The 12,738-nt window shown below is 35.1% G+C and overlaps 2 protein-coding genes across 2 annotated transcripts; both read right to left on the reverse strand.

Annotated features, from left to right (window-relative positions):
- Window positions 1-73: 73 nt before the first annotated feature.
- LOC120213757 (ubiquinone biosynthesis monooxygenase COQ6, mitochondrial-like) lies at window positions 74-3,723 on the reverse strand. Its single transcript, XM_039211814.1, has 11 exons — window positions 3,624-3,723; window positions 3,355-3,406; window positions 3,142-3,256; window positions 2,874-2,949; window positions 2,466-2,609; window positions 2,022-2,080; window positions 1,767-1,834; window positions 1,631-1,682; window positions 1,290-1,463; window positions 573-1,172; window positions 74-455 (listed from the first exon to the last, which is right to left on the reverse strand). The coding sequence occupies exons 2-11, from the start codon at window positions 3,360-3,362 to the stop codon at window positions 240-242; spliced, it is 1,512 nt and encodes a 503-aa protein (XP_039067745.1). The 5' UTR covers window positions 3,363-3,406; window positions 3,624-3,723; the 3' UTR covers window positions 74-239.
- Window positions 3,724-9,341: 5,618 nt separating this feature from the next.
- On the reverse strand, window positions 9,342-11,575 carry LOC120213622 (ankyrin repeat domain-containing protein 13C-like; the record flags this gene model as incomplete). The annotated part of the gene is made up of 2 exons (XM_039211712.1): window positions 9,924-11,575; window positions 9,342-9,698 (listed from the first exon to the last, which is right to left on the reverse strand). Coding segments are annotated over exons 1-2 (1,890 nt in total), but the record flags the coding sequence as incomplete, so codon positions are not given.
- Window positions 11,576-12,738: the final 1,163 nt, after the last annotated feature.

Raw genomic sequence — 12,738 nt, forward strand, 5'->3', positions numbered from 1 at the left:
AAATAATTGAGCTTCATAAATTAGAACTCAACTCGGCAATGAAGCTCAAGTAGCTTGCCGAATTACTAGTACATTAGTCTCGCTTACACCCTGGATCGACCTGTGATTCGATTCATATGAAAGTTGAAAGTTTTACAATTTATTCATCCTTTGCTGAAAACAATTTACTCACTTTACAATCGGATGGTGCAGAAAACTCTAAACCTAATTTAACATGATTCTCCGATCAAGGTTCGTCTTCAGGCAAATAGTGGCAACCTCAGCTCCCCCAATGCATACGAGATGATGCTCTTTTTAAGTGGTGAAATATGGTGAGCCCCGTGAAACGCAGCAGCTCGTAAAATGTTCAGAGGACCGAAATCGACAGAGTATGCCTTTTGAATACCATCCAGGACTGCCATCATCATAACGTTTGCTGGTTTTCGGTCTGCTTCGTATTTCTTTAGTAGCGATACCTGAAAGTGTTGAGAACACCACAATTTAAGGATCAGCATCGTGTTTCCGAATCATTTCTTGGAAGAGATGTAACTAGATTCATTGCATCTTATGGCGATGGTTTGTTTTATACATACCTCCCCGACGTCTGTGCCTACAGCAATGCCCTCAGAAATGACACTTGAAAGACTAGATGCATCTCCAAAACCCAAATTAACTCCTTGGCCAGCCAAAGGATGTACAGTGTGAGCTGCATCGCCAATTAGAGCAACACGCTTTGATACATAGTCATTAGCGTGCCTCAAGGATAATGGGAAAACCATTCTTTCAGAGGCCAACTTGACTACTTTTGGCGGAACTTCGAAGCAATTGTGAGCTGAGCTGGAGAGACCTCCCTTGAGCCAAGAAAATAAGTCTGAACTACCTAATATACTTGATGTAGGATGAGGACCATAACCATAATCCAGAGCATGATTTACAGCTTTCAGAAAGTCATCTTCGGTCATTGATTTGAAGTCGGATGACTCTTTCGGGGTCATAGTCCAAACTATATTGCTAAACTTATCACCTATTGGCAAAAGTGCAAGCGGACCAGAAGGTAGAAACCTCTGCCATGCACAATGGTTTTCTACACCATGTTCGACTGTACATATGATGGCATTCTGTGAGTAATTCCATCCGGTAGTTCTTATTCCTGCTAACTCTCTCACTCGGGATTTGCCCCCATCTGCTCCTACCTGTGATGAATCTCATGTAGCTTAATGCCGAAAAAAAATACTAACAAAAATTGTCACCCAAATAATATTATATTCAAAACGAACAAATCCAACTCATTCAGGTGCAAGTTCAATTACCACCAACTTTGCATATAGGCTATTGCCATCCTCTAGTTCTAACTTTGCTAAACGCCCATGGGTGAACAATTCTGTCATCGATAATGTGCTGTTCACTTCCAAGGATGAAGAATTTGGTAGTATAGACATTGAAGTCAATCTTGATGGGTATATTTTCTTTAGCAAATCCGTATTCTGAAAATATAAGTTGAATGTGTCACGAAAACTGAAAAAAAAAAATATGTGCACAATTGTTTTAACTCTAAATAGAAAATGAGGGCCAAATTGTTCCGAGGATAGATGACAACAAAAAGATTTCAAGTGAAAGAAATTAAGGTAAAGGTGTCATGACAAATTGATACCTGCACATGTGACAGAAGAGAACTAAGTAGCACCTTATTCTCCACAACGCACCTAATGTTGTATCCAAAACCAGCAAATAGGAATTAGCAACTAAAGATAATATTGCTGCCTCTTTAGCTTAACACAGGCACTCACCCGAGTACTTCTTTGTCTGCATCCCTGGCATTATATTTTGCGTAACTTAGGCCAGTATAATCCCAAACCTACAAAAGGTTATAACAAATATGTTAGCATTTTTTTATTGAATACATTCTAGGTGCCGATTGAAATCAATGATGCCCTAGGAAATAAGACCTGGTTCTTATTTCAACTAAGACAATGAATAAGAGCCATGAAAAGGGCATGAGAAAAAGACATCATCAGCAAAAGTGCAAATATAACAGCCAGCACCTGCATCTTATCAAAGTAGGCATGTCGATGCTGCTCAACAAATCGCCAAGCACCAATATCTGCAATATATGCTATCACTGTCACCGAGAGCAGAACAAATGTGACAAACAAGCACAGTACATAATAGCTAATCAGGGGGAAATATCAACAAGTCAAAGCAATACTTAAATTATCAATTAGGTCAACATTTTCCTTTCTTGTATGCTTACCTTGGTGGAGGGTCTAAAAATAATACTTAATAGTCCTACAATAATAAACTTTAACAAATCATGACTAACATCATAATCTTATAGCTGTTTCTCAAACACAACCAATATTAATCTTTCTATTTTAAATTACATTTTTCAATATTTTTAAGATGCTAGCACATAACCATTTCTTGAGCTTCCCAAATGGTCACAGAAACATAAGGACTAAAGTTGTCTAATACAGTATGTTTGTTACCTTTCAAGAAAGATATAGTTGAAGGCGTAATAGTACTGACCCTGGGATCAGGGAGGTCATCTTTCATAATGAAGTGCTTTCCCCCCAAAGCTGGATTGCTATCGACGATGACAGCATTCAAGTGTTTTGTTAATGGCATACTAGCTGCAAATTAGCATAGTATATAAACAAAATATTTCAACATCACAAAATTTTATCATCAACAACAAGAACATGCTCTGTAAGATTACAATAAGTTGTAATTATACATATTTATAAGTGTCATTAGCATCCATGTGCATACAATCATGATCATAGTGCCTTTTGATGAATGCTTACACCTTTGTGAAATTGATGAACCGTGTGTACATCTCAAAATAAATTTCATAAAATAAGAAGAAAATGATTTCGTATAAACGACTCAGCTACCTAAGGAACAGGCGAGAGCCAGGCCAACCATACCACCTCCAACAATTGCAATGTCATATTGTTGAGCTTCACTCCCCTAAAATGTTTAAAAAGACAAAGTAACTTAATCCAATATTTTACACCAATTTATATAACTAATTAAAAAATATAAAAGAGAAACAAAACTACAACAATCAAAAGAACAATCAGCCGCATTCGAATTCAAAACACCAGTAAAATGTGAAATAAACCAGAAACTCTAGCAAACGAATGTAGTTAAAAAACTTACTTTTTCAGGGTTTCCAGCAATTGGGCTAGATATTACTCTGGCAGCATCATTAGAAAATGGCCTCCAGGGTATTCTCAATCTATAAACGTTTGAGCCAGCTTTTGTTGCAAGAATCCTATTATTAAAGCCAACAGTCATCATTAAAAGCTAAATAAGCACCGAAAAAAGATCTTAATTCACCTAAAGAGAAGATATTAAGAAAGGAATTCGCACCTGTTCATTGTTGGAATGCCGCCGCAAACTTGTTGAGCTCCTTTATCCTTTGCTAAACGATAAAAACCTCAAAAAATTACTTCGTTTTCGTTAGGATATGGGCGTTTGTACTACTTTAGTACTTTTAACTGAACTAAATTTCTTCTTTCCCAGAAACAACACTAAAATTAGTCATTCATTTTCCTTTGAACATTTTTATTCCATTTATTATTCAAGCAATCAAACAAAAAATAAACGCATAAGTCCAAAATGAAGGCTTAAGACCAAACCTGATCGATTCGCTTTAGCTTCAGAGGATTGGAAACTTTGATTGAAACAGTAAATCGCTCCCCACTCGTGTCGACTCAGTCTCCCTCCCAACTCGCTGCTTAAGCTCAAATCTCTCTCTCCCAAGTGCGACGTGGAAAGTATTAAGAATTCGTTGTTGTCGAAGTAAGGGCCGAGCGTTCCGGTTTGCCTGGGCCAGCTCTTGGACCATTAGTTTTTATCTTTTTCACTAGGGACATGAATTGTACAAATTGAAAAATTAAGGGATTAATATGCAATTTAAAAATAATTTTAGTATATAAAACTCTAAGTTTATTTATGAAATTAACATTGAAAATAATAATTTGCAAAAAAAAATTAAAAAAAGGTAGAATTAAATTTATATCTCAATTAAATAATTTTGTTTTAGGGATTCAATTGGATAAAATGTAAAACTGAATTTAAAAATATATTAATATAATTTAAATTAATTTAAAAATATATTCACATTAATTAATTTTTATCTTATTTTAACATAGATATTAACCTTGTCCATTATATAACAAGTTTAAGGTTTAGGCTAATGATTAAGAGTAGGATTATTTTATGAGGAGAGTTGGGTTCAATTCCCCTTGTCGGCTTATTTTATTATTTTTCTATGTGTCATATTTTTATTAGATAAAATTAATATATCAAATAAAAATATTATAATTAATATTATAAAATAATATTGGACTAAATTATAAAAAAATAAAAATAAGCAAGGTTTAATTTTGGTGTAAATAAATTTTTAAAAACTAAATTTACCACTCTCGTTAAAGTTAAACAGTTAAAATTATTATATGACGTGCTCTGACTAGTCGATTTTTTTAATATCATTAAAAAATAAGGACAACAATACAAATCAATTTACCTTAGTGATTAAAAAATAAGGACAACATTACTATTCTTAATTTTACAATTTTGGGCTAGGAAGATTGAACAATAAAACTACTACCTTGAACCAACTTGGAGAACAAGAAGAGAGGAAATAACAGATGGAGAAGAAGACAATAACGAAGAGCTTTCCTGCCGTTTTTATTCTTTGGAACAACTCGATGAATTTAGTAGATCTTTTTAGGAGGACCCAATGACCTTAGATCGAACCTATCTAATTTTTACAGTGCGATGATTGGCATTTCACGGACTAACTGTACCTACCGTTTTTTTTTGTGTCAATATCAGCAATGCAGTTCAACCAACGATAAACCTAATTCGAATTAATTATAGAGCTATGACACAATCAAACCCGAACGAACAAAATGTTGAATTGAATCGCCCCAGTCTCTACCGGGGGTTATTACTCATTTTTGTACTTGCCGTTTTATTTTCCAATTATTTCTTCAATTACCTCACCATCTGAAATCAACCTTGTTTTCAAACAAGGGTCAAATTGCTACCTTGGTACTTCCTCTTTCAAACTCAAATAAAAAATTCCATCTTTACTTCATCATGGGCCCAAATCCAAGCCCAAACCACTCAATACTTGGACAAGGGTCCCTCACAAGCCTAAAAGGTTTATGTAACTATCTCTCAAGTTAGCCCGAAACCATTAACTTGGGAATCGAGACGTTACAAGTCATTCTCTAGTTTCATGGATTTGAGACCGACCAACGGGGTATATTGATGTTTGTTCGGTTGTGTATGACTGAATTTTACCTTATAGACAGTTACACGGTGTATTTTTTTTCCTCTGCTTAGGCTTAAGAGAGATTTTTTAATGAGACATATGTTCTTGTCCGTTTTGTATTTATCCTCCGTTTTAATACAAAACATCTCATTTTTCAAAAAACTATAGAATTTTTTTATTAAATCATCCAATGAATTAAATATAGGTTTTACACTGAACTATGTCAAAAAAATGTTAAATTAAATTATGAAAATTAATCAAATCTACAATTTTAAATAGATGTCGGCCAAACCAAAAATCAATTAATTATATAATCTAATTTGTTGAGAAATATTACTTTTTCATAGCAATGATTTCACCTCTTTACCACTCATTTGATTGCAGGCTCTCGTGCCATGAATAAAGCACAAAATGAAAGATTAGATGCCTATCTAATATATCTAACCCAAACTACTTATGCTACTTTTTAAAACAAGGTTATTAAAATATTTTATAATAAAATAAAATTATAAAATATCAAAATTTATTATAATACGGTTATTTTTTAAATAAAAGAATTTAAATTTATGAAATTAAATTTTCTTTACACATGCGTATAGTAGGAAAAATAGTTTTTATAGGTTAATACGGAGCTCCTAAATTTTTAGGCTCTATAATATATCACAAGTAACACTTGCTAATAGACAAGCCTTCGCATGATAGTATATTAAAGGAGTGAATTTTTAAAATTTTAAGAAGGAACGAATTTATAATATTTTAGGAATAAAAATACATTTCTAACTGAAAATACAAAAGAAAAAAATTAAAATATGTGTTAATTTAAAATTTTTAAGGGACAACTGTCTCACCCGTTCTCTTCGATTCATCCCTGAAAACAGTAAAAAGGTGTGGTTAATGAGCACTCCAACCCCCTTTTCTTTCACCCCATTTCCCCCTCTCTCATGAGTGCATTTCCCAAAAGCTAAAGACAACAACTTTGAGTGGGGAGAGATGTTATATCATGCCTTAAATTAGTCAATTTTTATAATTAATACTAATTTAATTCATAATTTCATCTCTTTATTATATTTAGAAATGAATTAAAAAAGTTAATAGAAACAGTCGTTCTCCTAAAAATTTATTTATATATATATATTTTTATTGGTAATTTTCTTTACTCCTAGAATTTTATAATTCTCTTTTTAAAATTTTAGAAGTTTATTTTTTTACTATATTCATTTTCCTTGTTTTAATACTTAAATATTGTTTATAATATTAGTGTTTATCTAAAAAAAAAGTATGATATTAGTGAAAATACGACAGTATATTATTATTAGACATCGATGATTTGGTATTCAGAGATAAAAATAGAATGCAAAAGATTATAGAATTTAAGTAACAATATGGAACAAAAAGGTTTAGGTATTAAAGTTAAAAATAATCATAACTTGAGGATCAAATTGTGAATAGAGATTTTAAGATTCTATATGATTCTCAAGTGTAACAATAATGAATAATTAATGTATTTGTACATAAAATATGATCAATTATGTGACTAATATAGCATATGCCTTCTATATATGGTTCAAAAAGAGGAAATTCTATATAGGTATTTAGAAAAATGAAGAAATAAGGATGTGTAGTTTAATTTTGATTAATCAGGGCAGACCCGTCCAATGACAACTGTAACATGTTGATCCGTCAAATGGCCCAAAATTTAAAAGTCCTACGACAATATCTTTATTCGTTTTTCATGATGAATTTTGATATAAAAAAATTCGTATATTTTTTATAATTTTAAATGTAATAAATTAATCTTTATTATAACATACTTAAGGAGTCTCGTTTTAAAAAGTAACACATAACATTTACGTCACTCGGAACGGGATTAAATCAAAACTTTATAAATCTGGAGGGTAAAAAAAAATCATACAAAATGAGTTTAAGTTTCATCCTTTATTTAACAATTACCTTTAATTTCCCACCGCACCTTGTTATTCCTAATACGCCATATGCTTTCTATCTACATATATATACGGCTGAAGCTGTTTCTTCTCCATTTTTGTTTAGGTATTGGATCAAATAGACATAATAAACAAAAGCAGAGCTTCCAAGGTCTCCTGGACTGATAAATAAGCTCGTTCGGATTACGGTTTAGGGTTTCAGTGGCATGGTAAGATCAGTAGGTAGGTAGGAAGCAATATATAAATATTTAAGCTTGATCGGATTAGGGCTGCACTCCTGGCGGCATCGGCGCAGAACCGGTGCACCGCTTTAGTCTGCTCTTGCTACGTGCCGTCAAGGAATTCGAGTAGCAAAGGTGAAGAGAATATTAACAACAGAAGCAGTAGTAGCAGCAACAACATCGGTAAGAGGACCGGCACCTTGGGGAAGAGCATTAAAGATGGTGTCATGGAAGGAGATGAATCACAGTTGAGCATCGACACGACCGGCAGCGGCGGCGGCGGCGATAGTAATGGCTCGCGCGTCGGAGGGAACCCGACGACTCGCAAAAGTAATCTGAAGAAACCGGTGGCTGATGATGATCGGAGCACTGAGTTAATAAGGGCTGAGACGAGGAAAGTTAGTTGGCCAGATTCTCATGGGAAAGACATTGCTCACGTTCGGGAGTTCGAGCCGAGGTAAATGCATACATACACATATATAATATAAGCTTGTTAAGCTTATAATTGAATAATCAAGTAGAATATATTTCTGACTTTATTTTGATTTGTAAAAGTGTGTCGGATGATGGAGAGCTGGAGGGAGTTAGGAGGTCTTGCGTTTGCATCATTCAATGAAGCAACATAATTCGGATTCGAATCTTGAAGACGATAATCAAGAATCGAACATAAACTACGAAACGAATTCACAAGTCTTCAAAAGATAATCCCTCGTAGGTAAAGCCATTCAAGATGATTTCAGCAACAAATTTATGGTAATCTTGGATTGTTTCATGCATGAATCCTGCACTTCCTAGTCGTTTATGATAACCAATTCATTGTTCATGAAGATAAATCGAACTCTGATTTTTTTTTATTCAGATGAAAAATCGACCCGGAATTTTATTCTATTGGTTCATATAAGTTGAAAAAGGATTTGTTAATGTTGGCTGATGGAATGCATGAAAGAAATGATCTTGTTGATGCTTAATTAGTGCCCACAAGAACAAGTATGTTCATTGTTCAATCAATGTCTTTAAATCTGAGGCATGGGAGGGTGAAGAGGAAGGGCCCCCCCCCCTCCAAGAAAAAACACTAAAGCAAAAAATTGGTCATAATTATTGCAAAACAGGTAAATATGTTTCTTCCTTTGTTAGGTGCATGTTGTTTTCTCATTTAAATATATATATATATATTCAATATAAATATGAGATTTAATTCATGTATGAGACTAAATTCACTTAATAATTGCATTATTTCATCTTATTTAAGACTCTCTCGATCTGTTACATAAATAACTCAGAATCATCGCTTTTTATCGATAAAACTAAAAAATTTAAGTTCGAAGAAGGTTGGTAATGGCTAAGTCGACATTATAATGAAGTTTGCAGATCTTTAAGCACAGGTAAGACCCGTAAAAGACGAAATCTTTGGTCATTACCAGAATCATGGCATAAATGCACACGCCTCTACAGCACCAAAAGCAAGAAAGCATCATGGCCTAGATGGCTTTTATGTTTTTTATTGAATTGGTTTTTCCACTTTACTTTTTTTTTAAAAGAAATTATATTTTAAACTAATTAACATGTCTTTCATACACACACTTGGATGCCTAAATTCCATGCTTTTCATTCTAATTACAACTTTGAACAGTTAAACATGAACACGAAAGAACCTTGCTCTGCCTAGATTCCACTCGGTTAGGCAAGTTTGATCCGAATATCATTTTAATTGATATATCGACCGTATCTATTAGTTGATTTTAAGATTAAAATGATACCGATAAATATATCGAAACCGGAATATGTAAATTTTGCTTTCAAACAAATTTTATTAAAGAAAGTAAATCGTTTCGAACTCGAATTTTAAAAGATAAAAACAGGAAAAAGAAAAGAAAAGAAAAAAAACTATTTCTTGATGTTTTGTTTTGTTTCTGGGACCTTGGGGTTCTGAGTCTTGCCTTTCTTAGCTGCCGCAGCTGCTGCTGCTGCTTTGCTCTTCTCTTGCAGCCTCTTCTTCATTTCTTGAGCTGTAATCCAAGTATAATCTTGGGGTATTGCGAATGGATCTTGAACATTTTCCGTCTTTTCGGATGTGCCCTGGCGTGGATACGGCACCTTTATCCACTGAAACCAAGACGAACCCGTCGGGCGTGTTGCCGAGGATCTTTCTTGTCCCGAACGGGGGCTCGAAGGGGGTGTCGAGAACTCGTCTCCGACTGGCTGTAGTTCTTCGAGCTTGGTGAAAGAAACCAATACTCTCACTGTTGGTACCACAGGGAAAGCAACCTAAGTGCAACCGTGAGCATTTCTTAGTATGAACATAAACTACAATCATACATTTCATTTGTTGGCCGAGCTAAAAGCCTAAAATAACCGAATCGACATCTATGACCGGCATATATTCGATCATTACCAAATAATTACGATAATTACGACAATGATTGACTAACGTTACTGGAAATGTTACATATATCTATATAGTATATATAAAATTTCATTGATAAAACGTACCTTGACAGGGAAGGTGCCGGGTGGAAGCTTTGTAGTGAGCAATTCTCTTAACCGACGAATGGCCTTAACTTTGTTTGCTAGAATGTCTAGCAATGGCAAGAGTTCATCGATTTGCAATGGGAAGTTGGAAGAAAGCCAAAGAACAGTCTTCAACCCTTTCCTAAACTCGTTGCCCCGGCCACTATCCCGATGCTGATTAACACTCTCCCAAGTCGTAGAAGTCGATGTTCTTGAATCCGTTACCCTTCGATGCTCGTCCTCCTTTGCTGCGGTCTCCACAGAATGTTTACTTGGTTTTATCCGACTCCCAGATGGAGTGTCTCCAACCGAATCACTCGCTTTTTCATTCTTTGAATCCCGTTTCCTCCATCCGCCAAACCATCCTTTCTTTTCCTGCTTAGTCTCTGCATTTTTATAACCATTGCCCTCCTCGGGACGGCAATCGCCATTCTCGTTGGATATCTCCGACTGATCGGACTTAAGAGCAACTTCGAGTTGTCTCTTTTCGTCTTCGGTCAAGATGTCTTCGAGCTCTTCACCCTCTGTTTCATTCTCATTGGAAGCTGCTAAGAACTCTTCATCTGTCATGGCCCCTGGCACCCTCCTAGATTTGATGAAAAAAACAACATTGTTCATATCGTACACCTTAGCCTTCCAGGCACCCACCATTTCGGTTCTCGGATGTCGTCTCCACGTCATTTGCGGCACAAGGACCGCCTGCGACACGTTTATCCCGGGTCGCATTATATTAGTCCGAAACATTGCAGCCACTTCTTGTTTAATCTCTTCCTCGGTTGATTGAGAACCGGTACCGTCGTATTCGAAAGCATTGATCACCTCTTTATCCTTATGTTTGATCATACAAAGTGATCCTGACGGAACCTTCCCATCCTCGGAACCGTCACCGTGGAAAATAATACTCTGATCCGAACGTTGAATACTAAGACCGTCGAATCCGGCCAACGTCATATCCGCTCTCAAATTCGCACCCCTCTTCCAAATTTTATACGTATCCGAAGGAGCAATCCTGGAAATGAAAGGTATCACAGAGCTCTCGAAATGGAACGTGATTTCCATGTAAAAGTCTCTCATCCTTCGCATTGTTCCCAACAGGCGAGGCAACCTTCGGCACCATTTTGCCCACGCCAACGGCGGATAATGCCGAACGATAATCGCCGCAATCGCTTCCTGCCGATTACAAATCGCTTCTTGGAGTGCACTCCATCCTAGCTCATTCCGAAGGCTCCAATCGGCACCGGCGATCATAAGCATTTCGGTCGACGTCTCGTCCGCGAGTTTAACGGCCAAATGGAGAGGAGTATCCCTGTTGGGAACCTCGCGAAAATCGACCACGGTGGAGATCGCATCGGCCTTCTCTTCCTCGGCCAACGAGTCTTGCTCCGTCCGAATCAAATCCGGGTTCCCGAGAGACGGGAGTGCGGCGAGTATCGTCTTGAGCCCGGCATGATCCTTGGTCGCAACAGCTTTGTGTATGGGACTGTGTGCGTACTTAGAAACATTAATACTCGCCATTGATCCCTCAGGAATCAAAACACGCCATCAACATTAGAACACACTCGATTTCAACTCAAAATCCCCCAACAATTCGAGCACATAAGCAAACTATTCCTCCCTACAAATCAACAAATTCAAACAAATTAAAAAGGAAAAAGAATTGCAGTAACAGTAATATTGGCAAAGAACAAATCGAACCCAATTTTCTGTATTAAACAGTTATTATAACTACCACAAAAAGAATCCTTGGGGGGACATAAATGGATATCCAGAAGAATTTCTCACCAGCTTCTTTCTTTCTGCCTGTTTTTTTCTAAGCAACCAAACAATGCTCCCAGAAAAAGAAAGAAAAATCATAAAGTTCTTCACTACAACGAGCAGTAGGTTGTGATTTTGGCCAGAAACCAATCAAACCCAATTTTGCAGCATTAGACAGTTATCGTAACTGCCATTAACAGAATCTTTAGGGGACACGAAACAGAGATCCAAAAATATCTCATCTGATTTCCCCTCAAAACGCTGCGTTTCATATATATATATATATATATATATATATATATATATATATATATATATATATATATATATATAGTAAGTTTCCGTCAATGAGTGTTGACACAAGTGGTTGAGATTCATGAATTTGAGCTTGTAAGGTCAAATTTGAATCTCACCACCGTCACTCTTAGTGGGTAATCTGTAAAGTCCTATGTAAATCACAATTAGGTCTTAAGTATGCCATGTTCCTGGACTGGGAAGCCACTCTGACCTAAACTTTTGTGTATCAAATATATATATATATATATATATATATTAGTAAGTTTCCTGGCGTTTGTAAAGAAAACCCATAAGTCGTCTTGTGACATTAACATATAAGAATACATGAAAATCATATGATGATGGATTTTAGTGATAAAGGATGAAATATATTTAAGCAGATCTCAGTCGATCAAAGCTCAATCTAACTTTTAAGAAAAAAATTTAAATTTGATTGGGTCAAAAATAAATATAAATATATTTATTCGATAAAATATCTAATTAAAAAATTATAAGTAAGAGTATTATAATAATAATCTTTAGATATATAGAAAAAATTATACATTATTCCGTAACATTGATTTTTTATCATAAATTCAAATTCAACCCGACCTTACTCTTTACAAAATCCAAATCAATTCAAATTAAATTTAAATTTTTTATATATTTTTTTTATTTTACCATATTAAATCAAAATCCATCAAGTTTAGATTAGATTATTATCTTAAATTCAAAGAGATTATAAATTATAGTTTGGGTAAATGTT

Source organism: Hibiscus syriacus, unplaced genomic scaffold (assembly GCF_006381635.1).
Source record: "Hibiscus syriacus cultivar Baekdansim isolate YM2019G1 unplaced genomic scaffold, ASM638163v2 tig00110044_pilon, whole genome shotgun sequence".
Classification (NCBI taxonomy): Eukaryota; Viridiplantae; Streptophyta; class Magnoliopsida; order Malvales; family Malvaceae; genus Hibiscus; species Hibiscus syriacus.

Bases quoted from the DNA above. Each gene is read 5' to 3' on its own strand.
- LOC120213757 (XM_039211814.1), bottom strand. The intron at 2,950-3,141 runs GTAAGTTTTTTA...TAAACATTTTAG, and splicing joins TTGCTGGAAACCCTGAAAAA to GGGAGTGAAGCTCAACAATA. The intron at 1,173-1,289 runs GTAATTGAACTT...GATTCATCACAG, and splicing joins GCCTATATGCAAAGTTGGTG to GTAGGAGCAGATGGGGGCAA.